Source organism: Phyllostomus hastatus, unplaced genomic scaffold (assembly GCF_019186645.2).
Source record: "Phyllostomus hastatus isolate PE091 unplaced genomic scaffold, TTU_PhHast_1.1 phas_scaffold_78, whole genome shotgun sequence".
NCBI lineage: Eukaryota > Metazoa > Chordata > Mammalia > Chiroptera > Phyllostomidae > Phyllostomus > Phyllostomus hastatus.
Genome location: NW_025334041.1, coordinates 70,603,832 through 70,630,121, shown reverse-complemented (window position 1 = coordinate 70,630,121; position 26,290 = coordinate 70,603,832). Strand labels below are relative to the sequence as shown.

The window sequence follows — 26,290 nt, the reverse complement described above, 5'->3', positions numbered from 1 at the left end:
TAATTAAAGGAAAAGACAAAATCATCCCTATAATGAAAAAATAGCAAGGTTGCTATGGAAGAATAAATATAAATAAAAATTTAATATGTGGTAAGGAGACAACTAAGAGAATGAGAATGATGAAAAGGAAGAAGTAAAAATAATCATAGAGAAACTGTTGAAAATGGAAGATAGTAGGTAAAGGTGAAAAGAAAAGATCAGATGATTCCTCCCACACAAAGATGTATATAAACATAGACAAAATTATTAAAAACAAGTAGTTGAAGGCACTGCAAAATAACCAAGGGGAGTGGGTATACTGATCCAAGTAGCTCAGCAAATTCCAAGGAGCATATGCAAAAAGAAAACCACATCTAAGCACATTACAAAGACACTGCAGGAAGCCAAATACTATAAAAAATCTGAAGAGCAGTAAAATAAATGACACATTACACACAAGAGAACAAAAATACAATACAACTGACTTCTCTACAAAAACTATACAAAGAGAAGGTACTGGAAGGACATGCTGCAAGTGTTCAAACAAAAGTCAACCAAGAATTTTGTATCCAGCAAAACTATCCTTCAAGAAAGGAGGGTAAAGAACCCTGGCTGGTGTGGCTCAGTGGACTGAGTGCCAACCTGAGAACCAAAGGGTCGCCAGTTCAATTCCCAGTCAGGGGACATGCCTGGGTTGCAGGCCAAGCCCCTGGTGGGGAGCATGCGAGAGGCAACTACACATTGATGTTTCTCTCCCTCTCTTTCTCTCTCCCTTCCCCTGTCTCTAAAAATAAGTAAATAAAATCTTTAAAAAAATTACTTTATAAACAAAGGAGGGCAAACAAATACATTTTCATATAAATAAAAGTGAGAAAATTTGTTTCTAGCAGAAATATATTATAAAAAATAATAAAGACCTATAGGAGATGGTGATAATTCAAGACATACAAGAAGGAAAGTACTAGTAAATGCATGGCTAAATATAAAGGAATATATATACACCTATTTTCCTTTTCTATCAAAAAATATAATAGTGTATTGTTAGTATAATATATATGTTGTCCCCACTTTGCATAAATCTGATGTGTGTGAATTTAAATTACTATAATTTAGTTAAGTAACACTGGTTCCTTAACAGGACAGTTCAAATTTCAGTTACTAAAAAGCACAAGATACCATAACCACTAAAAGAGCTAAAGCCAAAAAGGTGAGCAATAACAGGTGTTGATACAGATGTGGAGAAACGAAAAGCCTCATACATTACTATAGGAATAAAAACGGTTCAGCTGCTGGGAAAACAGCCTGGCACTTCTCCAAAATATTAAACATACACTCACCATATGATCTAACAATTCCATTTTTAGGTATATACCCAAGAGAAATGAAAATATATGTCCACACAATGCCAAGAATCACCATATTCACGGTGATGAAAACCAAAGATAAGGGAGAAAATCCTGAAGGCAGCCAAAAAACTAAACAAAACAAAAATTCCACAAATAGAACCCAGGTAATATATGGAGGAACAAAGAAGAACTAAACCAGACTTCTTTCTGAAATTATGAAAGCTGGAGGACATCAAGTAACAATCTTTGAAGTGTTAAGAGAAAAAAACTACGAATTCTATACCCAGCAAAAATACCTTTCAAAAAAGCTAAAACAGAGCCCTGGCTGGCGTAGCTCAGTGGATTGAGCGCGAGCTGCAAACCAAAGTGTCACAGGTTCGATTCCCAGCCAGGGTACATGCCTGGGTTACAGGCCATAACCCCCAGCAACTGCACATTGATGTTTCTCTCTCTATCTCCCTCCCTTCCCTCTCTAAAAAAAAAAAAAATCTTAAAAAAAAAAGCTAAAACAAAGACTTTTTCAGACAATAAAACCTGACAGATCATTGCCAGGATACCTGCACTGCCATGAAGGGTATTCTTCAGGCAATCAGAGTGCCATACTAACAGGAACTGTCTGAATAGGAAGCAAATGGGAACAGGAAAAGGAAGGAACAATAAGTGAAAACATCACATCTGTCTATCCTGACTACTTTCCACTGTGGAACTGGCTCTGGAATGCTAGGGTTAAACAGAACATTGATCAAGAAGACCCTGAATAGTTCAAAGTTCCCAAAGGGACTTCATCTGCACTCTATTTTTCCTGTGCTCACATTTTTCTTCCAAAAGCTTTCCTGCTATACGTGATTGTGTGGTTATGTGTTAAAGAAAAGTATTCTACATGTGTTTGAACTTTACCAAAATAAAAAAGTTAAAACAAAATAAAATGATTCAATCCTATAAACAAAGATCAGAAAAGGCTGGAGTTGGTAGTAGAGTACAAGTATTAAAATAGTTATTGTACAGTGGAAAAGAGTGAAGACAGACAATCCAATTAAAAAATGGGCAAAGGACCTGAATAGATATTCTCCAAACAGGACATACAGATGGTCAATAGACATATGGAAAGATGCTCAATGTCGCTAATCATCAGAGAGATGCAAATTAGAACTACAACAAGATATCACCTCACAACTGTCAGAATGGCTGTCATCAATAAATCAACAAACAACAAGTGCTGGTGAGGATTTGGAGAAAAGGGAACCCTTGTGCACTACTGGTGGGAATGCAGACTGATACAGTCACTGTGAAAGGCAGTAGGAGATACCTCAAAAAAATTAAAGATGAAACTGCCTTATGACCCAGTGACTCCATTTCTGGGAATTTATCCAAAGAAACCCGAAACATTAATTTGAAAGAATATGTGAATTCCTGAGTGCACTGCAGCATCATTTACACTAGCCAAGATCTGAAAGCAAGTGTCCATCAGTAGATGAGTGGATAAAACAATTATGGGACATTTACACGATGGAATACTACTTGGCCATGAAAAAAAGAAAATTTTACCCTTTGTGACAGCATGGATGCATCTGGAGAACATTATGCTAAGTGAAATAAACTAGTCAGAGAAAGACAAACACCGTACGATTTCACTCATCTGCAGTATGTAACGAACAAGCTGAACTAACAAGCAAAATAAAGACACACTCATAGAAAGAAAGCAGGACAACAGCTGACGGGTAGAGAGGTCACAGGGTGGGAGGACTGAGAAAAAAAGAAAAAGGACTCATGGACATGGACAGCACTGTGCTGGCTGTGAGGGGGAGAGAGGTGGGTGGATGGGGAAGAAGGTATAATGGGGATAAATGGTAATGGAAAAAACAGAATAAAAAACTAAATAATTTTTAAAAAGAAAAGGGGGAGAGAAAGACAGATCAAGGTAAGGGTGTGTTTTCTTTGCAATTCAACATGCACTAACTCGGTCATTTACTAATGAAAGGGGCTATAAAACCGTGGAGGTGTGAGGGCTTAAAAGCACGTGACAAAGTATGAACTTATTTCTTCACATTTGAGCCTAAATTTAGATTCAAACTCCAATAGGATATTTACACATCTGTGAATGAAGAGGGAATATTTTCTTCCACCCACTTCAAGTCTTCATCCTGTGGAAATATTTACATATTAATAAATATTTACACATTAATATTTATATATTATATAGATATTTGCATGTTGCTTAATATTACTTGAAAATGGAATTTTTAAATAGAATATATATAAAATTTAAGTATTTAAAATCAAATGCATGCCATTCTTTTAATTTCTATATATCCTAAGAAATTGTCACTCATGCCACAAAGAAATTATACCAGTATTTTCTTAAAGAGGCAAACAAACAAAAATTTGAATTTTTAATTTTTGTATTCTTGGTTTTAGTGAGATGCACAGTTGGTTTTGTCCTAGAAACAAAACAAAACAAAACATAAAAATACAAAGAATAGACCTATACAATAGAAAAATGCAAGAATATTGATTTGCATTGATTTTTTGCTCTCTGCATTCAGTCTGATACTCACATAAATTTCTGAATTATTAAAGACAATTAAATATGTACATTACTCACAAAGTTATCAGAAGTAGCAGGTTTAGCTGTTCCATTGGAAACAGTTTTGGAGGTTCTTAATTTTATTCCTTCAGCTATAATAAGAAATATTATAAAGATACATATATTAAAATTACAAAATATTTTCCTTCATGGCCTCATATTTAATAACTCCACAGGAGTAATATTATATATGTTTTTAAAGGAAGTGTTAATAGTATTTCTATTTGGTTCTCCTTCCTTCTCCTCGTTCTGGTCCTTCTCTTTTTTTTTAAAGTTTCCATGTTTCCTGAAATTTACCTTGTCTTCACCAATCTATCCCTGTTGAGTCTTTAATACATTTGTAATGCTTATTTTAAAGTTCCTTCCTTCTAAGTGTAATGTCTGTGCCACTTCCAGCTCCCTGCTGACTGGATGTTCCACTAACTACGGGTCACAGTGTCTGGTTCCATCCCCGTCTGTTACTTTGCCACTGCGCGCTGGGCACTGACAGTGGCGTCACACAGGTTCTGGGTTCTCTCACCTTCCTCTGGGAAGTGTTGTGTTGTGTCCTAGCAGGCATTCAAATAACTGATTAGAGTATTAAGGTAAAATTAATAAAATGATAAAATGCTTTGTAGGAATTAATAGAAAGATGAAATTAGCACCAAAAACATAGTAAGAAATGCTTTGGGTATGACCAGGAATTACAGATGTGCCTAATTTTAAAGAGCAAGAAGAGGTGACTGAAAGAAACTGAGTAATCACCAAGAAGATGAATATATACCAAACCATGCTTGTGAAAAGCAGTGTGCCTACCTCAATACTCAGAGCAAACCAGTAACAAAAAGCTCAAACTACATTAATCATCTTGAAAATTTCATTACTGACTTCTCTTCTTACAAGTATCTAGCATACATATAATAGTTTAAAAATATATATGTACCGCCCTGGCTGTCGTAGCTCAGTGGATTGAGTGCGGGCTGCGAACCAAAGTGTCGCAGTTCGATTCCTAGTCAGGGTACATGCCTGGGTTGCAGGCCATGACCCCCAGCAACCGCACATTGATGTTTCTCTCTCTCTCTCTTTCTCCCTCCCTTCCCTCTCTGAAAATAAATAAATAAAATCTTTAAAAAAAATAAAATAAAAATATATATGTTATAAGAAAAAAAGTATCTGACCTTGAGCATCACAGGTAAAGGTACAATAATTCTTTGTTATAATATATACATGGTCATTCAATAAGAAACACATCACTCACTTAAATTTTCCGATGTTACCGTAAATTCTTCAACTTCATCATCAGAATCATCTATTAAGGGCATGAAGGCATACCTATGTCATAAACAAGAAGTTGTTTTACTAGTGTGTTTAAGGTTGTTCAACCTTCAGTTTATGGCTAAAAGGGTTATTGCACACAAGCAAATCTAAAACTTTGAGTTTTTTCATAAATTAAAATAAAAATTTAATTATTTTACGCTCAAATAGAAAGGTTATTGTGAAGAATGGTGAACCTAAGCATCCGTAGCCCCGCTGGTAAGAGCAGAAATGAGAGGGATCAATCTGGAGAGCAGTTCTGCAACACATCCTGTTCAGGGAGGGGCCTGCCTGCCTGCGGTGCTCCTCCCCACCTCGGGTCTGCCTCCCTCCCTACACCTTTTAACTCATGCCCTAACAAAAGGGAAACTGCTAATCTGATAGGTGAGAATAAAGCACATGATTGAGCCACACTTACTAGGTCCAAGAGCACTCAGAAAGCATTGCTGATAGTAATAGCAGAAAAAAAAACCCCTAGAAACAAAGTGTCTAGTATTCAGGAACTGCTTAATAAATTATGCTACATTCATAACCTGGAATGCCATATAGCCATTAAGCCCTGGCCAGGTGGTTCAGTTGGTAGAAGTGCTGTCCCATACACCAAAAAGGCTGTGGGTTTGATCCCTAGTCTGGGTGTGTACAGGAGGCAACCAATTGATGTTTCTCTCTCACATCTATGTTTCTTTATCTCTCCCCTCCGACCTTTCCTCTCTCTCTGAAGTCAATAAACATATCCTCAGGTGAGATTTAAAGAAAAAAAGAAAAAAGTAATGTGGAAGATCTACATGGGATGATGTGGGTACATTCCAAAAAGGTGCAGAGTAGTGCATACATGTATGTGTGCATGTACTACTGTTATTATTGTATGACTGGTACATATTTGTACATTTTCCCCTCATAGTGCTTTTCTTGGGGAATAGGAATGAGGCGAGGGAAGGTGGGGTTCCCCATCACATGTGGTCTAAAGCACAATCTTCTGAACTTAGCATTCAAACTCTTCTTGATTATGGTCCCACCTTCCTTTGCAGTTTTACCTCTTTCCAGTGTAAGCATCATTAACCACACTGCATGCCTTGATGACCTCCAAAGCAGACCTCATTTCCCTACTACTCCAGAAGTGTACTTACACTCTTCCCCAGCCCTGTCTCTTACTGCCCTGCCCCTTTCCTTAAGGCGAAACATAAATGCTGCCTTTTGGAGTCTTCCTTACCCCACCTCTGTGTGCCCCCTGGACTCACTTTACACATTTCTGATTTCACCATCTTGCATCTGTTCTGTGTGCCTCCCTGCTGGACTATATACTCCCAGCAAGCATGGACTACTTCCCCACAGTCTCTATAAACATGGTGTTAAGTGTAGCAGGTGATCAACAAATGCTTGCCAAACTTGACTTTTCCTATGTTAGGTACCTTTGATTATTTGCTGATGGTCTCCACAAAAACATTATTACAATAAGGATAAGTGAAAAAAGGAAGCTCCAAAATGCACCATCAACCCAACTTTCCATCCAGTCCTATAAGGACAATTCAAACATGAAAAGTTAACTTTCTGATAAACATAAATACACAGATTTCTAATTCAAATAGTGTACAATCACAAGCACTAATGAAATTGTCCAATCAATTAAGTCTATATACATTTTTAAATGAAACATAAAAACTAAGAAATGTTATCTTTCTAAAATCAACATCAATTCGTGCTTCAGCTTCATAGCCAATCAGATGAATAAAATCCTAACATAAATTATATAGTATAGTATCATGAAAAGAGTAAGAGCTTAAAGGTACTTCAGAGATCATTTAATGTGTTTTCTATATGGGAACAGACACGGGACAGGTTAACAGCACAATGAGAATCAGGATGAGAACGGGTGCATAGTCCCCTCTCAGCTGCGCTTCTGCTTTCTATGGTTTTCATTACCTGTGGTCAATTGCAATCCGAAAAAAATAAAGTCCAGAAATAAACAATTCAAAAGAAATTTTAAGAGAAGATCATGTTCACATTACATATATTATAATTGTCCTATTTTATTACTAGTTATTGTTGTTAATCTCTTACTGTGCCTGATTTATAAATTAAACTTTATCACAGGTGTATATGTAGAGAAGAAAACATAGTGTATACAGAGGGTTTGGTACTATCCAGTTTCAGGTGTCCACTGGGGGGTCTTGGGATGTGTCCCCCACGGATAAAGAGGGCCTGCTGTATTTTTGACATTAGTCTCTCTGATGGAAAAATATCAATGCAGTATTTTTCCCAGTAGGTTGTTCTGCTTTTAGTGAGACAAGAAATTTTATCATATATGCTTGAAATGTTTCTAAAGGGCTGTTTAACATTATAAACATTCCCTTCCATAAACAGTTCGGGTTAACAGAAAGATCTAGAAAACAAAAATAAAAATCCAAAAGATATCCTTAGAACTCCAAGAGAAAAATACTGAGGTGAGGGAAGGAGAAAAAAGGAATTCTAAAAAGTCAGTCTCTTATCTCATTAACTCATCCCTAGGATAGCAGAGGTCCAGGACCCTCAGAGGGCTGTTTATAGCTGTTCATATGGAAGTGGAGACAAGCTCCTAATCAAGATGCCCTGAAAAGAGGGCCTTTTAGAGTTTTAGGCTAAGAAACAGATCTTCTTCTAACTTGAGAATTTGTGGCTTACAGTCCCATTAGATATAGAACAGTCCAAATTCATGGTTTGCAGGAAGAAAAGGATTTCCTGTTACCTTAAAATATACAGTAGAGAATCATCTTTCAACATCTACTTTGGAAGGTGAGAAAAGAGCATAGCTGGAAAAGCAGATTTAGGAGAAACTTTGCAGATTCATAGAAGGGGCAACAACAGTTTTTATAATTCTACATAAAATAATTCAAGGTAAACAGAAAATCTCCTCTAGAAGTACTTTAATTTACAAAGACAAACTAAATTCTTAAAAATGACACAAAACAAAATAGTATAATTAAAAACAAAAACCGTTTAAATAGATTATACTTACTGATCGACATTTTGCAAATCTAAATGTTTTAGTTGTCCACACCATAAACACTACAGAAGCTGAAACACACCAAAAAAGTCACATATGAAGGAAAAGAAAAGTCATCCTGAAATAATTTACTATAATAAGAAAAGTTCGATACTTACCCAGAACTGCAAAGATCAGAGTATTTGTAAAGTGCCTATACAAAGAAAATTTCACCATGTTCTTCCTTAGCCTCAGAGTCTTCATAGTTTGTGCTAAACTTATAAAAATGTGAAAAGGTTAAGGAAAAACATTTTAAATAGTAATAAACAGTTAAAATCAAAATCAAAATAAGAATCTTCTACATTTCCAAAACTGGTATCACTAAATATAGTTCCATTAACTTAACAGTAATAAAAACACAGAAAATGTCACCTGAGCCAATACTATATAATCATGATACTGATTTATTGCAATTTTGCTTTACTGTCTACTGCTGTCTGACCAGATAAACTCAGAGGAAAACACACGCAAGAAGCCCCACGAAGCCCCGCTCTTCCACGCGGAGCCCCTAGACCACAGGACAGAGCCACACAACCTGCCTGCCCCTCCAGCGAGGTTCTCTGATTTCCCACAGGGCTTGGGCTTTTCTGTCTCTTTCTTTTGTTTTCTTCTCGTCTATTCTATCTTTTCATGCCCATAATTAAGAAATCGGAACACCTATCAATTCCCTTTTATCAATTAAAATGGAAATATGTCAAATAAAACAAATCTGAACTTAGAAAAGGAGAGACTTCATTCAAGAGATGATTGCAAAAGGGAGAATGTTTGAACTGTAAGATCTTTAGAAGTGAAGTCCCAACCATCACACAGGAAAGGGCTTTTACAGGGAGAGGAAACAGGACTAGAAAGCTTAGGTGCGGGGAAGTGGGTGGCGTGAAGGACAATCAGTCAGGGAGTGACTTTCCTGAGATCTGCAGACTCTCGCAGGGCCTTTCCAGAGGGCTTGGGTAAACAAGAGCTCAGGAACCTGAGGGAAGGAGACAGCTCAGTTTGGTCCAGATTGGTCACTGGGTACATAGGTCTGAGCCTGGCCTTGTCACAGGTAAACCAGGGGCCTTGGGGAGTCTCACTAAGTCCTACAGAAGAAGGAGGTTCTTTGTAGTACGTTTTTTCCCAGAAGGCAAAAGGGTGGGGTCTTTCCTCACCACAGTGGTTCTCCAGGAGCACAGGCTCTGGTGAAGTTCGCTACTGTCAGGTACGAAGAAGTCAGAAGGGACTTCTTCACAGGCTCCTCAATAGCAAGCCTGGGCCGGAGCCAGAGCTCCGTCTGTCAGTGGGAGTTGCTCCTGGTGCACAGCACCAAGCTTTGATCATGAACCACACACAGAAATTACAGAGCACAGCAAAAGAATGCAAGGGGAAAATTTCCCATTTATGCCTCCTATTTGAAATTCCACATACTAGTCAAAAACTTCTCAGTACCTAAACCTACCAAAACTGCTTTTCAACTTTTCTGAATGAGCAAAATGCTGCAAAAGATCAATGTCTAAAATAACACAATCCAACCAATTATGGCTACTGTCAGAATTTACAAAAATGCAAATGTGCTATACATTCCTTAAACATTACCAAGACAAATACTTTTTAGAAATTCTTGATGAAAACCAATTTTCTATGTTAAAAATCTGGTGCCACTTTAAAATTCAGAAGTGCCCTGACTGGTGTGGCTCAGTGGATTGAGTGCCAGCCTGCAAACCGAAAGGTCGCCAGTTTGATTCCCAGTCACGGCACGTGCCTGGCTTGCGGGCCAGGTCCCCAGGCCCATAAGAAGCAACCAGTTGATGTGTCTTTCCCTCTCTTCCTCCCTTCCCCATTCTCTAAAAAATGTAAAATCTAAAAAAAAATATTAAAAAGTAAATAAAATTCAAAAGTGTTTTTAAAAGCCAAGGAATAAAAAGATCAAAAGCAAATTCAGAACTGCCTAAGCCTGCACTTACCAAGACACTGCTAATGCAGGGAAAGCTTAAACCATCTCTCACATTAGAGGGAAGTGGTTAGGAAAGCAGATGGCCCATCATCCTGAGTGAGCGTCCACAGGCCCCCGCTGCCGTACGAAAGGATATCCACCAGCACAAGCCAGAGTCAAGAAGAGACAGAGGGAGGCTGGCCAGAAGCACAAGATCAGAGTCATTTGCCTGCAGCAAAACAGCGAAAAAAATAAAGCAAGCAAAAAAAAGGAAGGGGGTTCATGAGAAAGGCTGTGCTTTGAACTTTTTAGGCTATTTCTGTTATCACTTTAGAAGTAGATTTGTACAGGATTAGCCTCAGTTAAGCTCACCAAAAGCAAAGGAAGCAAGGGTCCTTATGAGAGCTCTCACTTCTCTAAGGAGTCCTGCTTCTCTGCTTATCATTCGTGTCATTTAGGAAACCCACTCTCTTGTACAGACAGAGAAAGCAATTTTCAGTGCAGTAATGAAAATTACCAAACAGCAATCTAAAAGCAAGCACCAGGAATTCAGTTTTAAGCAGAAATAGATACTAAATTTCCTTCTCTCACCATGAAACACTAATGAAAATAATTTTAATTTCTGGATTTCTTCGTGACTTTTATCCCAAACATCTTTATTAAAAATATTAATAATTAGCCCTGGTTGGTGTAGCTCAATGGGTTGAGCATGGGCCTGTCAACCAGAGGGTCACCGGTTTGATTCCCCAGTCAGGGCACTTGCCTGGGTTGTGGGCAGGGTCCCCAGTTGGGGGCATGTGAGAGACAACCACACATTGTTGTTTCTCTCCCTCTCTTTCTCCTTCCTTTCCCCTCTCTCTAGAAATAAATAAGTAAAATCTTTAAAAATATATTAATAATCAATTCCATTTCTGGGATTATACCCTAAGAATCCTGAAACACCAATTCAAAAGAACCTATGCACCCCAATGTTCATAGCAGCATTATTTATAATAGCCAAGAGCTGGAAACAGCCTAAGTCCCCATCAGTAAATGAGTGGATCAAAAAACTATGGCACATTTATACAATGGCATACTATGCAGCAGAAAGAAAGGAGCTCCAGATGAAACTGGAGAGCATTATGCTAAGTGAAATAAGCCAGGCAAGAAAAGACAAATAGCATATGATCTCACCATTAAGTGGAAACTAATCAACAAAATAAACAAGCAAGCAAAACAGAACTAGAGATATGGAAATAAAGAACAGAGGGGAGGAGAGAGGGGAGTAACAGAGGGAAGGTAAGGGTTGTCAGGAACACGTATAAAGGACCCATGGACAAAGATAATGGGGGAGGGGAGAGGGCTGAAGACGGGAGGTGGGGGTGAGTAAGGCAGGGGAGAGTAATGGGGTGGAAATAGGGACAACTATAATTGAACAATAAAAAATTTTTAAAAATATATTAATAATCAACCCTGACAGATGTGGCTCAGTTGGCTGGGCATCATCTCCCAAGGTGAATGTTGCAAGTTCAATTCCCACTCAGGGCACATGCCTGGGCTGTGGGTTCAGTTCCACTGAGGCACGTGTGGGAAGCAACTGATGACGTTTCTCTCCCTCTTTTTCTCCCTCCCTTCCCCTCTCTCTAAAACTAAATAAGTACAATCTTTAAAAATGTTAAGAGTTGATATTGTTCCTTACTAATCTTTCACCTTGTTTTCCTTAACTTCCCACCCCAACCTGGCTCCTTCTGTGTTGGAACAGACAGAAGCCAATGCTGTCCATAAAGGAGAGAAATTACCCTCATTCGAATCCAGATGTAGCCAGAGCATCCGAGCTGCAGTCCTGCCCGCCTCCCAGGGCCGGGGAGCATCCCCTGCCGTGACGCACCTCTCAGAACAGGACCTGCGGCCCTTGGCCGGAACGTGGTTCATGTGTAGAACCAGGGATGGACTTCACCTTTTTAACAATCAAACGTCTTCAAATGTGTTTTAATGCAGAAAATATGAAAATTACTATGGTATTGTGTTTATAGCACTCTCAGAGAAGATCAGATTTATCTAATTTTATTCAATAAACTTGGATTCTAAACTAGTAGCTCTGGACAGAAGTAGAATGTGATTTTCATTCAAGTTTGGTCAGAAACAACTCTTTAAATCAAGTATTATGTCTTAGCTGGACACCCCTAGACACGAGGGGATCCACGAATATCTTCTGGGAGGTTTTTAAACGCCCCACTGCAGGCAAACACCTATGTGGGTGGGGAGCACGTCCACGGTCTGTGCAGAGAGGCTCTGGGCTTCCTTACACTTTCTAAGGTGTGTCTGATCCCAGGACCCAAGCAAGGCTGAGGACCACTGCTTTAGAGAATAAGGGTAACAAATTTAAAGGTTTCGTTTTGCTGTCACTTGGAAGCAAACTGAGAACCCACAAAGAGACGTTAAAGAACAGGTAGACCTGGCTTAGGGAAAACCGCCTACGAGGCCCTCAGAAAAGCCTTAGCGCCACGTTTGCTAGTGCAGCTGCTTCCTTGTAGAGAAAGGACACAGGCAAGTAGAGTCAATTCCCCTCGCCCTTCCCCTGAGGGACAGAGATGAGAAAATGAAAAAAAGTGCAAGGAACGCAAAAGAACATGCAATGTTCAAAGCTAAAATGCAAGTAGCAAAGACAATGGAAACAAAAACCTTGGTAAAAATAAAACCTGCCCTGACTGGTGTGACTCAGTGGACTGAACACAGGCCTTCAAACTGAAGAGTTGCCGGTTCAGTTCCCGGTTGGGGCACATGCCGGCCGGGGTTGCGAGCCAGGGGGCCATGCGAGAGCCAACCAATCAAGGTTTCCCTTACATACTGATATTTCTCTCCCACCCTTCCTGTCTCTCTAAAAAATTAAATAAGTAAAATCTTTACAAAAAGTAAACATAAAACCCATCTATAGGAAAGTTTCCGAGAGAACATAAATGTAGAAGAAATAAATGAAAATACTATTCTGGGATCTGCAAGACCCTACTTTCTGCTCTCACCAGGTCATAGAGTCTCTAGAATTCCTCCCATTTCCATGAGAGGCCCCAACAGGCAGAAATACACATTGGGGATCCCCAGGCTCAAATGAGTCCCGAATTAGTAAGGGGTCCTCAAGGATCAGCCCACACTGCCCTAGAACTTCTGCTGTACTATGATTTCTGCCCTCACCTTCGCCAGACCTGCTCTCCCACTGCCCCATTGCCACCTCTTCAATGACGGAAGCTGGTGTGCCTTGGGAATTCCTCTGTGGCACTGGCCACTGCTGACCACTCCTCCTTACTGAAGCTCTCCCCGCCCCCACTCTGTGACAATTCCTGGTTCTCCCACCTCCCTTCACCCTGGTGCACCTTCCATGAACGATCTGCCCACCCGGCCACCCGGCTCCTCTCCTCTCACTGGTCTACATGTTCTCCTTGGGCCACTACCATGGCCGCATCTTCTCCCGTACAAAGATGATCTCTAACCTGCGCCACCAGTTCTGACTCTTCCTCACACTAATTCGCCAGCAGCACAAATCTCATCCATTCCGGTCCCTTCTCCAAGATCACCACCTTGATAATAGCAGCGCTGCCTCCAGCCGCCCAAATAAGGCCCGTGAGACTTCTCTGGAGACTTTTCTCCTTCTTCTGCCACAGTTTCTAGCAAGTCTGTCACACGGAATTTTTTCTTCACTTCCTCTGCAATATTTCTAACCCTCACCATGTCTTCCTCGGACCACGGTAGATGACTTCTTACTAGACTTTCTGTATGTAATCTCTCCTTTTCCAAGCCATCTCTTTATGTCATCGCTGAATTCTTTCTCACAGAGATCCTGTGTTTTTCACCTGTGCAGCTTCAACTCCCTCTACTTCCTACCTTCAGAGGAAACTCTTAAACCCTTGAGCAAGTTGCTCTATCCTTCCCTCCGGCCCCACCTTCCTCGACTCTCCACACACGCTCCCCTACAGGCTGCTAGTCTGGGACATTCTACCACTGTCCCTGTATTTCACGCCTAACCAGAAGGCTTCTTCCCTGATTCTCAGTTCTCTTCCTTCTAGACCCCTATTTGTCCTCCCAGTCTCGATTTAAATGTCACCATCTCTATGAAGTCTTTCCTCATTTCACATCAGAATTATCTTTTCTCTTTCCTCTGCCTGCAAAACAACCCGCTAAAATGGAGATAACTATTTCCATGTTCCTTCTAGTTACGTGTTTGTCTCTTCTACCAGACTATGAATTCCTTAAATGCGGAGACTGTATCTTTTTCTTCCAAGCCTCCTCAGCACTGGGCACATAGTAAGTACTTAAGTTTGCTGAACTAAATAGAAAGAAACAAACATATTCTTTATTTGGGGAGTTGTTACTTTTTCACCTTCAACTAAAATTCCTGTGTTGAGGTAATAATAATGCAAAACTGTATTTCTTTCTATTATTATTACAAATAAAAGTAATATGATTTTAGTGCCATAATAAACTATTTTAGAAGGACACTGTAAAGGATATGAACCATACAAAAATGGAGTCAATAACTGCTAAAATAATGTCACCAAAAAGAACAGCTAAATGGTTAGAACCCTGAAAGATAAAAATGGGAAAAAATGCCGACAGTTTCATTATATTACAGGAATTATCTGATGAAGAAAAACAATTAAGGTCACAGCATCGCTTTACAAAGGCCATATAAAATACCTTTACTTACTCACAGAACTGTTTTTAGCACATAAAAATGATCTGTTTTGTCAACAACTTGTTTGGGGACAAGGTCAAAATGAATTCTGGAATGGCAGGTAACAAGCACCACGACCCAGCCCCACCAGGGCAACTGTGTGCACCTCTCCTCTCCACACCAGACCTACAGCCACAGATACTAGTGACTTGGACCCTCCTCTTTCCTACTGCATGCAAAGGATGTGGAAAAAGTAAAACAAGGAAAAGTAACTGAGTGGAAGGGAAAAACAAACTATAGGTTATTAGCCACTTATTTAAGAGCTGACAGAGAAGTGTATGTAAAACATTTATCTACAATGCTATGTAAAATTTTAAGGAAATACAATGTATACACTATATCTTACGTGTGAAATATTTATCTTTTCTGTTTTTTTCTGTAGATATTAGTTTCCTGTGAGTGACATGAAAATGCAGAGTTTTTCATTATTACGTAAAGATAAATACCGTATTTTGCTTTGTATAATGTGAACCCACATTTTCGGCCCAAACTTTAGGAAAAAAATCTTTCATTTTAATTTTTTTAATTCAATTTTTAATTTATTTATATTTAGATACTAGTTTTTTGTGTGTTATAAGGACTGTTAGCATTGAACATATGGTACAACAAATTTTATGTGACAGATAATTCCAAAACACAAAAACAGATATAAGGTACAAGAAATGTTATGTACTGGTGACAAATTTACGATATTTATGCATCATAGAAGGCCAAGAACTCTTCATCACTGTCCATATCAGAAGTATTGTCTTCTTCAATTTCTACATCATCAGTGTCTTCGGAAGAGTCACTTTCCTCATCCCGGTAAACTTCCTCAGTTCCCTTCGCAGCATTAGCAGATGCTGCATTTTTTAAACGATTTCACAACCACTTCCTTCTTGACACAGCTCCACAATCTTGAGATCTAATAACAAACATGGGTGACAAGATGCTTTCTTTACCCTGCCTGTAGGCATCAAATCATTACCAGCTGACGGCATCCAGGACGTCCACTCTTTCTTCATTAGGGCCTTAAAGGGCTCGTTTTCTGACACATCAAGGGGTTGCAGTTGGCTCGTTAGCCCAACAGGTATCACTGCAAGTTGGGTTTTCAAGTCTGCTGAGATTGTTTTGCACTTTCTGTAACATGGCTTTGAAGTGATCAAAAATAAACAAAGCTGGTTTTTCAAGTTAATTCTCCAGGCCTTTGTGACCAGGTTTTATTAACTAAGATTTTCACGCCTTCTTCATTCATCCATCCTTTTTCATGCACATGGACAATAACTCCACTTGGAGAATTTTCTTTTGGAAATGTTTTTCTTTTAAAGATGATCATAGGTGGCAGCTTTGTCCCATCTGCACGACAGGCTAGAACAACAGTGAAATGTTTTTTCTCCTGACCACTTGTTTTAACAGCCACGGCCTTAGTTCATTTGATGTCCACAGTTCTGCTGGCTTGCACATCAAATGTGAGTGGGACCTCATCCGTACTGGTGATCTGGGACAGCTCAAAGTTGTGAGTCTTTCGAAAGTTGGTCACATAAGAATGAAAGTTGATTCTAAACATTTCTAAAGTTGATTCTCATAGGCTGCTGGAAGTTTGGGGTAAGTTTCATTTGTGTCCTCGTGTTCAAACCTCTCTTCATAAAGTTAAAGCACCACGTAGGTGTCCCTGAGAGTCATCAATGTTTTTTCTCGTGCAATCCTTTTACCTTCTTCTTGTATCATGTTGGTCAAAACAGAGATCCCAGTTTGACGCTGCTCCCGAATCCTGGTCTTTGCCTTCTGCCCCACCTCCGGCCACTTCAGAGGCTTCCCTCTCGTTGCCTTCTTCTGTCCTGGCATCTGAAGGAGCTTTTCTTCCTGCTGCTCACAGTCTGATGACGCTCCCTGTGGGAGGAGGCCCGGTGCATCTCTCGGCAGCCCTGCTGCCATGCTTTTTAGCATACTAATACCTTTTAGCCTAAGGCTTACCGTGTATGAAAACTGTTTTGACATTTTCCAAGGGATTTTCCAATAATTTCTCCCACCTAAAGTGCATGAAGAGAAAAGCTGCACTGTTCACCCTATGGTAATAATGTCGCCATCACCTATCTCATCAAGTGGGTGACAATTGGCATTGTCTGTCTTACTCAGGATAACAATACATTGCTCTTTGTTTCATTTCTTTGACTCACTGGCCACAACTGCTTTCACTGCAAGTTGGTCACGAGTTCACCAAAACCGATTATTGCATTCCAGGGTATTATTTTGCATACAGATATTGTTATTGCTTTCTAGAGTTACACTTCCAATGCATAAGCATAAATTAAAGAATTAAAAATATTTATATACATATGGAATTAGTACTACCCATGTATAATGTGAAACCTTACTTTTCCCTCAAAAATTTGAGCATAAGTACACATTATACATGGCAAAATACGGTACCCCTTTCAAGAGTCAAAGACTTAAACAGCAGGTGCATCCAGCACAGAATGTAGGTGTAGTGAGACAACAGGAAGAAGAATGAGGCTTTCTAACACTATGCAACAAGTGTCCTGCTTCAGGGGACAGAGCAGACATGTGATGTGACCTCACAGGCAATATACAGATGAACCGCTCTGCGCAGTCATCTGATTTATAGATCTAAGCCATGACACTGTAGGCAAAAGTTACAATGTTCTTTAAACCAAGTAAAAAATAGTAAGTTCTTATACTATGAACATCTCTGAGGTGCAGCCAGGTCTGGGGCTGTTGGGAAGTGCTTCCTTCACAGTCAACCACATCACCTTAGGAAGTGCTCTGCCTTGCCTTTTACTTTCTGAAAGTATTAAGAATAAAAATATTCCATAGGAAATAAAGCTCAAATTGAGCCTTCTGTATCAATTTCCTGCCTTTAAAAATTCATCTTAGGAGATATTTGTTATCAACAACATAAGGGGTGGTGGTGGAATTATGCAGTTTTTACCCCAATGACTCTCATCACGCCTTCGACCACCGCGAAGATAAAGTAGAGAAGCCCCAGTCCGATCACCCGGTGCATGACTGTCCCTAAGCGCGGCCTGGAAGTGGGAAGAGAAAGCAGGAAACAAGAAAAAAAAAAGGCACAGTAAATCAGATGCATCTGAATAGTCACTGGCTCCATGTCCAACACCAGGGAGGCCACCACCTAATCAGGTCAGTCTGCTCCCACCCTGAGGTGCTTTATTTTAGGAAACACCACATTTCCTGGGAACCAGGCAGCAACAGGCCCAGAAAATGGGCCTCCTTCTCTGGCGCTGGAAGCAATAGAGGATTTTGCTGCTGAAATGTCAGGATATGATCCACCTTACCACACAGCCCAGGTGCGAGTTCACAGGAGGTAAGAGTAGACCAAAGAAACCCGGGAAGCTAAGGGCCAACTCCCCAGTGTCACTGGCAGAAATAATAATTTAACTCGTTTACTAACATTAATTAAAAAACAATTCTGGGATATGTTTTACTAGCCAGAATCTGCTGATTTATGACTTGGGCAGAGAAAGAGCAGGGATATGAAGAGACCAAATTCAATTACCTTCCTTCTCTCAATACCCCAAACCAGAAGAATTTAGTTTCCATTCTTTAAATTCAAAGGAATCAAAATAACAGTTTGAGTTTTCCAAAATATAAATGAGTGGGGAAAACACAAAGAGGGCAATTAACAATGCGAAAACAAGTGAAATTTCATGACACTTTCAAAGTCCAAATTTATTGCACATACATTTTAGCTCAATAATCCTCTTCTCAGAATTAATTAGAAGAAAATAGTGGTTTTGAAAAAATACTTAAGATTGTCATTTTAAAACAAAAATGTAAGTAAAAATTAAACTAGTATCCATAGCTCGTATTTCAGACCAGTTGCCTAATTCGGTTGATCTGAATTCTGACCCACAGCCTCTAACTGGACCCTCCAACAGCCAGAAGCATTACTGCCCTCCCTCTGGGGGAGCTGAAACCGCAGGCTGCAGTGAAGGGATGTGCTCCCTCCCTCTGGGGGAGCTGAAACCACAGGCCGCAGTGAAGGGATGTGCTCACAAAGGCTGTGCCCTTGCCACTGTACACCCACACCCAGGCACCTGACGTTCATAACTAGAACCGTGAGGTACATGAGATGCCACAAGAGGGGCTTGTGTTCTATATACTGTATCAAACCCCCGACCCCAGAGCAAAGCATTTGAGGAGGAATCTCAATAAAAGCCCAATGAAAATAAGGTCTCCTGGCTAAAATCTTCCTAAATATACCAACCCTGGGCTCACACGCATACATGTGTGCATTTGGTGCTATTTACTGGATGCCTGCTCTATACCAGGGACAGCACGGGGGCATCATGGCACACAGGAACAAAACAGGCAAAACTCCTACTCCACTCATATGGCAGGGGGAGGGCAACAAATACTAATGTATACATGGAGTAGTCTTGTAGAGAGGATGGGGGCTCTGTGCGGAGGGCGTGTACCATGCACCACAGTCGAGTCCTGGCAGGGGTCTCTTCCTGGGGAGATGACAGAGGAGCAGAGCTGACAGAAGTGAGGGGGTACAGCATGCTCAGGTCTGTAGAAGAGGCCTCCACTGCAAGGAAGTGTGTCGTGTTCAAGGAACAGCAACAGCAAGATAGCCAGAGGATGTGGCAGTGTTCAAAATGGAGAAGGTAGTAGAGGAGGTCAGCCATCAGAAAAGCCACAGAAGGAATTTTGGTTTGATTAAGTAAAATGAGCAAGAAAGTAAGGAGATCTGAGTTACATTTCAAAAGGATCACCTTAGCTGCTGCTGTCTGAACAGAATGACAGGAGACAAGGGCAGAGGCAGGGAAACCAGGCAAAGGGCCCCAGGTGTTCACAAGAATCCCTGCTGGATCAAGACTGTATGCTGACGGAAGAGGTGAGCACATGAGAGGGGAGGGCCAGTGGAAGGTGAGGATCAAAAAGCCAAAGGCCGCACCGGGTCCGGGTCCAAGGGCGACTGGAGCTGACAGATCAGAGTAAGTGAACAGGAAAGGGGTGGTGGCAGCTAAAAAGTGAATTGCTTAAAATTGTGATAAACAAGAGGGTGCAACTGTGCAGAGTAATAAAGTCTAGAAAATGGCCTTGTGTCTTATCTGAGGTGAGATAAAGGTGAAGAAAGCAGAGGTGATGAGGCGAGATCAGGTTCAACTGATCCTTCAACTGAAGGATCAACCCCAAGGATCCTGAATGCACAGGGAATGGAGGACCTGCTGAGGAAACAGGGAAGCAAGTGCTGAGGGAGCTAAGGGAGGAGAGGAGAAACCTGGGGCCCCAGTAAGAAGATGGAGCAGGTGGTCCAGCCAGGTGGCCTGAGGTCTAGGAGTCAGAGGGTTTTAGGAAGAAGGAAGAAGAATGGTCTAAAGAGGATAAACTCTTTCATATTCAGGCCCCATGATTCACAGGGGTGAGAGGAAAGACCTGCTCGAGAGAGCTGGGAAGCAGCCAGTGCTTATTCATGGAACTGTATAAAGCTGAGGACCATATCAAATAGTCAGTGTGTGGACACCCCTTCGGAACAGTTCCGCAGATACTTCCCCCGGGTGTTTGTATAATGCTACTGAGAAGCGCCCGCCTCACGGGTACCAGCAGAGAGGGGCGGATCACAGGACTGATGTCCAACATCTTTCCAGCACAGCAGGACTTACTTCACAATGCCGTATCCCAGGCTCATGATGATCACCAGGAGGCGGGCCAGCGTCCTCTTAACTGCAGATATCAACTCCGCAAATATCAACAAACCTTGGGCTGAGGAGAAAGAAAGAAATCCGCTCACTGTGTGTACATCTGGAGTCCTGCCACCAATCCTAAATATGTACCATGTATGACATCTAACCTCAGGCAGATTGGCCATATTTGATTTCAAAGGCATCTAATACAACTGATATTAAAAACCTCAGTTAAAGGGATTCATAACGTGCTAAAGAATTGACTCCATTTGTCTTTTTTTTAATCCTCACCCAAGGATATGTTTATTGCTTTTAGAGAGAGAAGAACGGAGGAAGAGGAGAAGGGGAGGGAGGGAGAGAGAAACGTCAACTGGTTGCCGCCTGTATCTGCCCAACCAGGGATCAAACCCACAATCTAGGTATGTGCCCTAACCAGGAATCGAACCTGGAACCTCTTCGTGTATGGGACAATGCTCCAACCAACTGAGCCACCTGGTCAGGGCCACTCCATATCTCATTAGCTCTATAGGGCACAGCTTTCTTGTATCAGCATAAAATCTGTCTACCTTAACTTCCCTCCATATTCAATCTTTCCCCTTGAGATGACAAAGAACAACATCCCTCTTTTTGTTCTATAAATATCTACCCACAATGTCCCCTAGAGTTCTCTGGATGTCACCATCATTTATTTATTTGTGCTCCTACAGTGTGGCTGTAACAGTAATAGACACATTATGATCCCTGCCTCCTAGAGCCTGTACTCTGGTTAGGACAGGCAACAGGCAACAGATGAAACCCAGCCTGGTAAGTGACAGAGGTAACACAATCTTGCCCCAGACTGTGAAGAAAGCCAACCTACTCCACACGTTGGGAGGTACATGAGGGTCCAGATAACTTTCTCAGTGGCAGTGACATCTAAATCAGGATCTGAAGGCAAAGCAAGAGTGAACTACCTGGGGGGAAGACAGGGGAAAACAGAAATAAATGGCACATGAGGGAGCACGGAGAAGACAAGAAGAAAAGCAAAATGTGCTCCAAGAAGTGGAGGGAGATTCAGCATGTCTGCAGCTGAGCTATAAGCGGAGTGCTTAGAAAAGAGGCTGGGACAGAGAAGGAACAATCACATGGGTTTGCAGGCCACATTCTGAGTCTAGACTTGAAGCTAAGGATTGTGGGTAGTCAAAGACAGTAAAGGGGGTAAAATGGAATCAATAAACCACAGCCCAGGCCCCAATCTGCCCCATACATGTTTCTGTAAATAAAGTTTTATTGGAACACAGCCATGTCCACTTGTTTGCAGCTGCTTTCATGTTACAAGAGCAGAGCTGATCAGCTGCAACAGAGGGTGTGTAGCCTGCAAAGTCTAAAATATTTACTATATGGCAGAAAGAGTTTCCAGACCCTTGAAATAAAACGGATAGCTTTATTTTACTTTGTAAATGCAGGACTGCTGTAGTTAATGGCTTAGACCGGAACTGGACCGCAGGTGAGGAAATGCCTAGGGGCTGTTCCAGAAATCTGGGAAGACAAGAGTGCTGGCAGTGAAGATGGAGAGAATCAGAAAGTACCCAGAAACCAGACATGAATCCACCTCATTACTCTTGTTTCAGCTCATGTTCTCCACCTTGTCTCCACCTTGAAGAGGTACAGACAGACGTACTTTACTCCACTTTCCCATGACCAATCCAGGGCACGAAGTCAACCTAATACACTTTTCATATGCTCCCTTTGGGTCTTAACAATCACCGCTCCCATCCCTTTAAAGTCTCTCCTTCCAGAAACAATACTGAGCAAGAGAGCCTAGGTGACAAATTCCCATCGGGGAAAATCACACATTAGCCCCTGCCTAGTGTCCTGGCACCTCTCCTCTTCCATGGGACTCCTCAGACACTGGTAGCAGTCTGGGGTCTGTCCCCAAGCCCTGCTGGGGTCATCCCAGACCAAGGGCTTGAAGCTCCTGAGGACAGCAGATGGATCACAGGCTTTGGTTGCCCTTGCCAGAGTCCACACCACCCTTGACCCTGTCACGTAAGGGACTGCCTCTAACAGCAGAGGGGCTTAGCTGCCCCTCCAGCATTCATGGGCACTTCAACCCCGGCCACCAGCAGCAGCCTCACCTTGCCTTCCTTATTTGGTTACAGCACAAACACAAAAAAGTCACTAAAACTCCTTGCAGAGTAGTAATACCTCTCATGGGCCTCCCTGGATCCTTGTCCTTTCTTTATTCTTTTGTACGAGTCCTTTCAAATTTTTTATTTGGTAAAATGAAAACATTCCCTAGCACAGAGAAGGTGGTAAATAAAATCCCATGTACCATCACTCGGCTTCAGTAATTATCAGCATTATGCCAGATTTGTTTCATCTGGATCAACTCCCTTTTCTTCCTCTAGAGTATTTTTAAAAATGCCCCAATAGACATAAGCTCACCCTTTGACAATCTGGGCCGAGCTCCTTATAACTAGACCCTCAGAAGCACATTCTTGAGTGCGTTTAGCCCTTCTGGGCTCTCTCCCTTCTGAGGTTAAGTGACTGCATCAACTGACTTCTCTAACTTCTTGACACCTACCTTCTAGAAGCCTGGGCACACAGTGCAGATGCCCAACCACACACCCTCCCTGCTAATCACACATAAATGTCACAGGAGGGCCTGCGTGTGAGAGAAGAGGTGGGACAATGAAAGAAGGCTGCGGGCACCACCCACTGTACTCCCTGTGGGCAAATTTTCTTTTTTGGAGGGGAAAGGAGAAGGGGGTAGGGGAAAAAAACCAGACATCTACTACAAACTGCACCTAAAGCTCCCCATCCAGCCTTTGTGTTGTTTTAACCCAGTTGCAGCAGCTGAACCTTACTTAGTGAACGGAATTTTCTTCTCCACAGGAGGAAAGGGAAGGTCAAGCAAGAAGAAAAATGAACAACGAAGAGGACACACGTGCTGGCCCAGGTCAGAGTTCCACCATGACAGTCTCTTCATGGCCTCCTTCCTCTTCACCCACAGCTTGGCTCAAACCCTGAGGACCCACAGATCACACTGTGTTTATGGAGAAAGTCACAACTTACTTGACAGCCCAGTGCTGTTGATGTTTTGGTATTCAGCATAAAAAACTGCTTTTTCGAGCATTCCCAGGAAAATGACAGCTGCAATCCAGAACTGGATTCTTAATATATCCTTCCAATAACAGGCAGACCACATCAGCCAGAGCACACCATAAAAAATATAGACAATGCACATCACCATGTAAAACTGTAGAGAGAGAAGCAATTTTAATCAGTTAAGTTTTTCTATTACTTGAAAAATCAACATTTGTACATTCAACTATCAATGCTTTATTTTCCAGTGACTCTGAAAATAGAGGGTTATATCAGGGCACTAGCTACTAAGGGATTACCATCACTGAGCTCTTAAAATTTTTAACTTTCCAATTAGGATACAAAATTCACTTTTAGAAAATGATGAAACATACTCACAATCATGAGAGGCCAATCTGAGGCAGAGAGATATCCTTTTGGTCCCATCATAGAGAGAGAAACTGATGAAAGTGAGGGTAGGATAAAGAAAGTAAAGAGTTAAATTTACAATCAGCTTCCTCTTAAGTTTTAAACATAAGCTCATTTCACAGAAGGCTCCAAGAATACAAACCAAGCTAACAAATGCTGAATTTTTACCTAGCACACACAGATACTGCATAGTTACCATTGTTTGATTATACCACCTCATCAAGATACCTAGTACACACTTGGTTATAAAACCTGGGCCAAATCTCACCTCATGAAGAGAGCAGACTTGCACTGGTCACGGTCTGACCCCTGCTGAGTCACCAACCTCCTGAGGACCTTGTCTCCCTTCATGTAATGGGTAAATGACTGACCTCAAGCATCTAATCTGGGTTGTCGTCTAAGTGATAATAAACAGAGTGTCCAGAACAGTGAAAAACTCACTTAGCAACTGTTCCAGTTTCTAACTAGCAGGAGCTCAACCCCGCCTGCTAGTGTTGGAGGGAGGCATACCACGTGGATGGAAGGGGGCAGCAGCGAGGTAGCAGAATGGCATCAAAGTCCCTGCTCCCTCCATGTGACATGGCCTGGCCCACATATCACCTCCAGAAGGAAGCTCTACTTCACATTACTCCAGATTGGCCACCGCCACCAGCTTCCCCCACAAGACACCAGCTCTTTGCCTATCTGCAGTGATGCCTGTTCATCCTACTGCTTTCTGCACCCTTCCCCAGGCTGGGTGCCTCTCAGAGGCGGAGCCTAGTTTCCTCACTGTGTCCCCAGTGGATGGGCCAGAGCAGAATGCAAATCCTCAGAACCCTCACATGCTGTTGGCTACTGTCAGCCCACCAGACGCCTGCTCTGGAAAATGACAGCCAAAGCAATTCCAGGACATGTGAGGCATTTGTTCCCTTGAAGCTGCTTATAGCGAGGATGCTCTTTCCCTGGGCTCTGAGAACCATGGCTTACTGAGCCACAGAGGGGCGACCCTGTTGGGGCTGGGGAGCTCACAGACTCCAGGAGCCACAGTTGCCAGCCATGCCACTTCTACTCCTTAGCTATACACTGATGTTTTAAAAAACTTTATTTATTTTTTATCCTCTTTTTCTTAAATAAGGCCCTTTAATATTTCACACAATAATGGTAAAAAAACCTTAAAGAACAACAATTTTTAAACCCTGATTATGGCCAGTTTCAAGAAACAATATAATCTACCTCATGAACAATTAAGATCTTGCCTGCCCCTTTGCTTTTTTCTAAAATCTGGAAGGATGAAGAATTTTCTATCCAACTATGAAGTTTAAAACTTTTCCATTTAACTTAAGATACCTAAGTATAAAGTTTTAAGTCCCCCAAATATATTCATTTTTGTGATGAACAGAAATGCATTTTTGAGTGATGTGTTTTTAACAGAGAATGGAGATTTGGGTCAAGACAAAAATACAAAATACAGTAAAAGCAGACAAAAAACATGCATGTAGTTTAACTGTACCATTCAAATTCCAGTTTGCATTGGTTTCTTCTGTTTTAAATGAAACGATAAGGAGATGAAACCCATCCCTCTGTGTTCTTGCAACAACATCCTGAGCACGAAAAAAACCCCTTTGTTATTTAATTGCTATATAAGATAGAGATAAATAATTATTTACCACATTTTAAAACAACTTTTAATAAGTAAACTGGGTTATTTTTTAAAAGCACAGATAACACAGAGAAAAGGAAGGGTGGGCAGTGAGAAGACCCTCCCCCTGCCATTTTTTACCATCCTCTTTTCAGACCTGAAGGGATGGAGGAGGAGAAAAGCCTTCTCCACTCTTTAATATTTTCTACTTCTTATATTTCTACAGACTTCCCCCTAATGTTACCATTCTGTGTTTTATTTAATACTGCCATTCAAATAGTTTCTCTTCCCTTATTTTATCCAAATATCATCAAGCATTCAGTTTTCAGTGTGTTTTTTAAACTGAACTGTGGGAGGAAGAAGTCAGATTAACACTGTGAGAAATGACTCATATTCCATACATAGCTAAATTATTTAAACCCTTCAAGGTACTAAGTTACTAGCAGTCCCACTGGTGACTCTAACTGCTGCTGTAATGTCTGTGACCCCTTCAATGACCCACATAACTGGATCAAACTTCTCACATTCCTTCTTGCTGAATATTTCCCCTTTCCCTTTTACTTCACCCTCCCCCACCTGTGCCAGTTTGTGCAGCGTCTGTGCCCCCCGACCCCACTGCAGGAATGCCTTTCTACTCTTGGGCTCTCTTTAAGACAGTGAAAGAAAACAAGAAATGTGAAGGCACAATATAAAAGCA

The 26,290-nt window shown here is 41.2% G+C and overlaps 1 protein-coding gene across 2 annotated transcripts in view; it reads right to left on the bottom strand.

Annotated features, from left to right (window-relative positions):
* The window catches only part of TMEM87B (transmembrane protein 87B), a 51,990-nt gene that overhangs the window by 11,043 nt on the left and 14,657 nt on the right, over nucleotides 1–26,290 (bottom strand). Inside the window, exons 6-17 of one of the 2 annotated variants that reach the window (XM_045827650.1) lie at nucleotides 25,465–25,555; nucleotides 23,946–24,007; nucleotides 23,538–23,721; nucleotides 20,460–20,559; nucleotides 17,762–17,855; nucleotides 14,610–14,681; nucleotides 8,341–8,449; nucleotides 8,195–8,253; nucleotides 6,612–6,715; nucleotides 5,147–5,220; nucleotides 3,928–4,001; nucleotides 3,414–3,466 (exon numbers count right to left, since the gene is read on the bottom strand). In XM_045827650.1, the coding sequence (XP_045683606.1) occupies nucleotides 3,414–3,466; nucleotides 3,928–4,001; nucleotides 5,147–5,220; nucleotides 6,612–6,715; nucleotides 8,195–8,253; nucleotides 8,341–8,449; nucleotides 14,610–14,681; nucleotides 17,762–17,855; nucleotides 20,460–20,559; nucleotides 23,538–23,721; nucleotides 23,946–24,007; nucleotides 25,465–25,555 (1,076 nt within the window). Of the gene's footprint in view, nucleotides 1–3,413; nucleotides 3,467–3,927; nucleotides 4,002–5,146; nucleotides 5,221–6,611; nucleotides 6,716–8,194; nucleotides 8,254–8,340; nucleotides 8,450–10,284; nucleotides 10,357–14,609; nucleotides 14,682–17,761; nucleotides 17,856–20,459; nucleotides 20,560–23,537; nucleotides 23,722–23,945; nucleotides 24,008–25,464; nucleotides 25,556–26,290 lie in introns of both variants that reach the window. The other variant, XM_045827651.1, reaches the window with a different exon arrangement.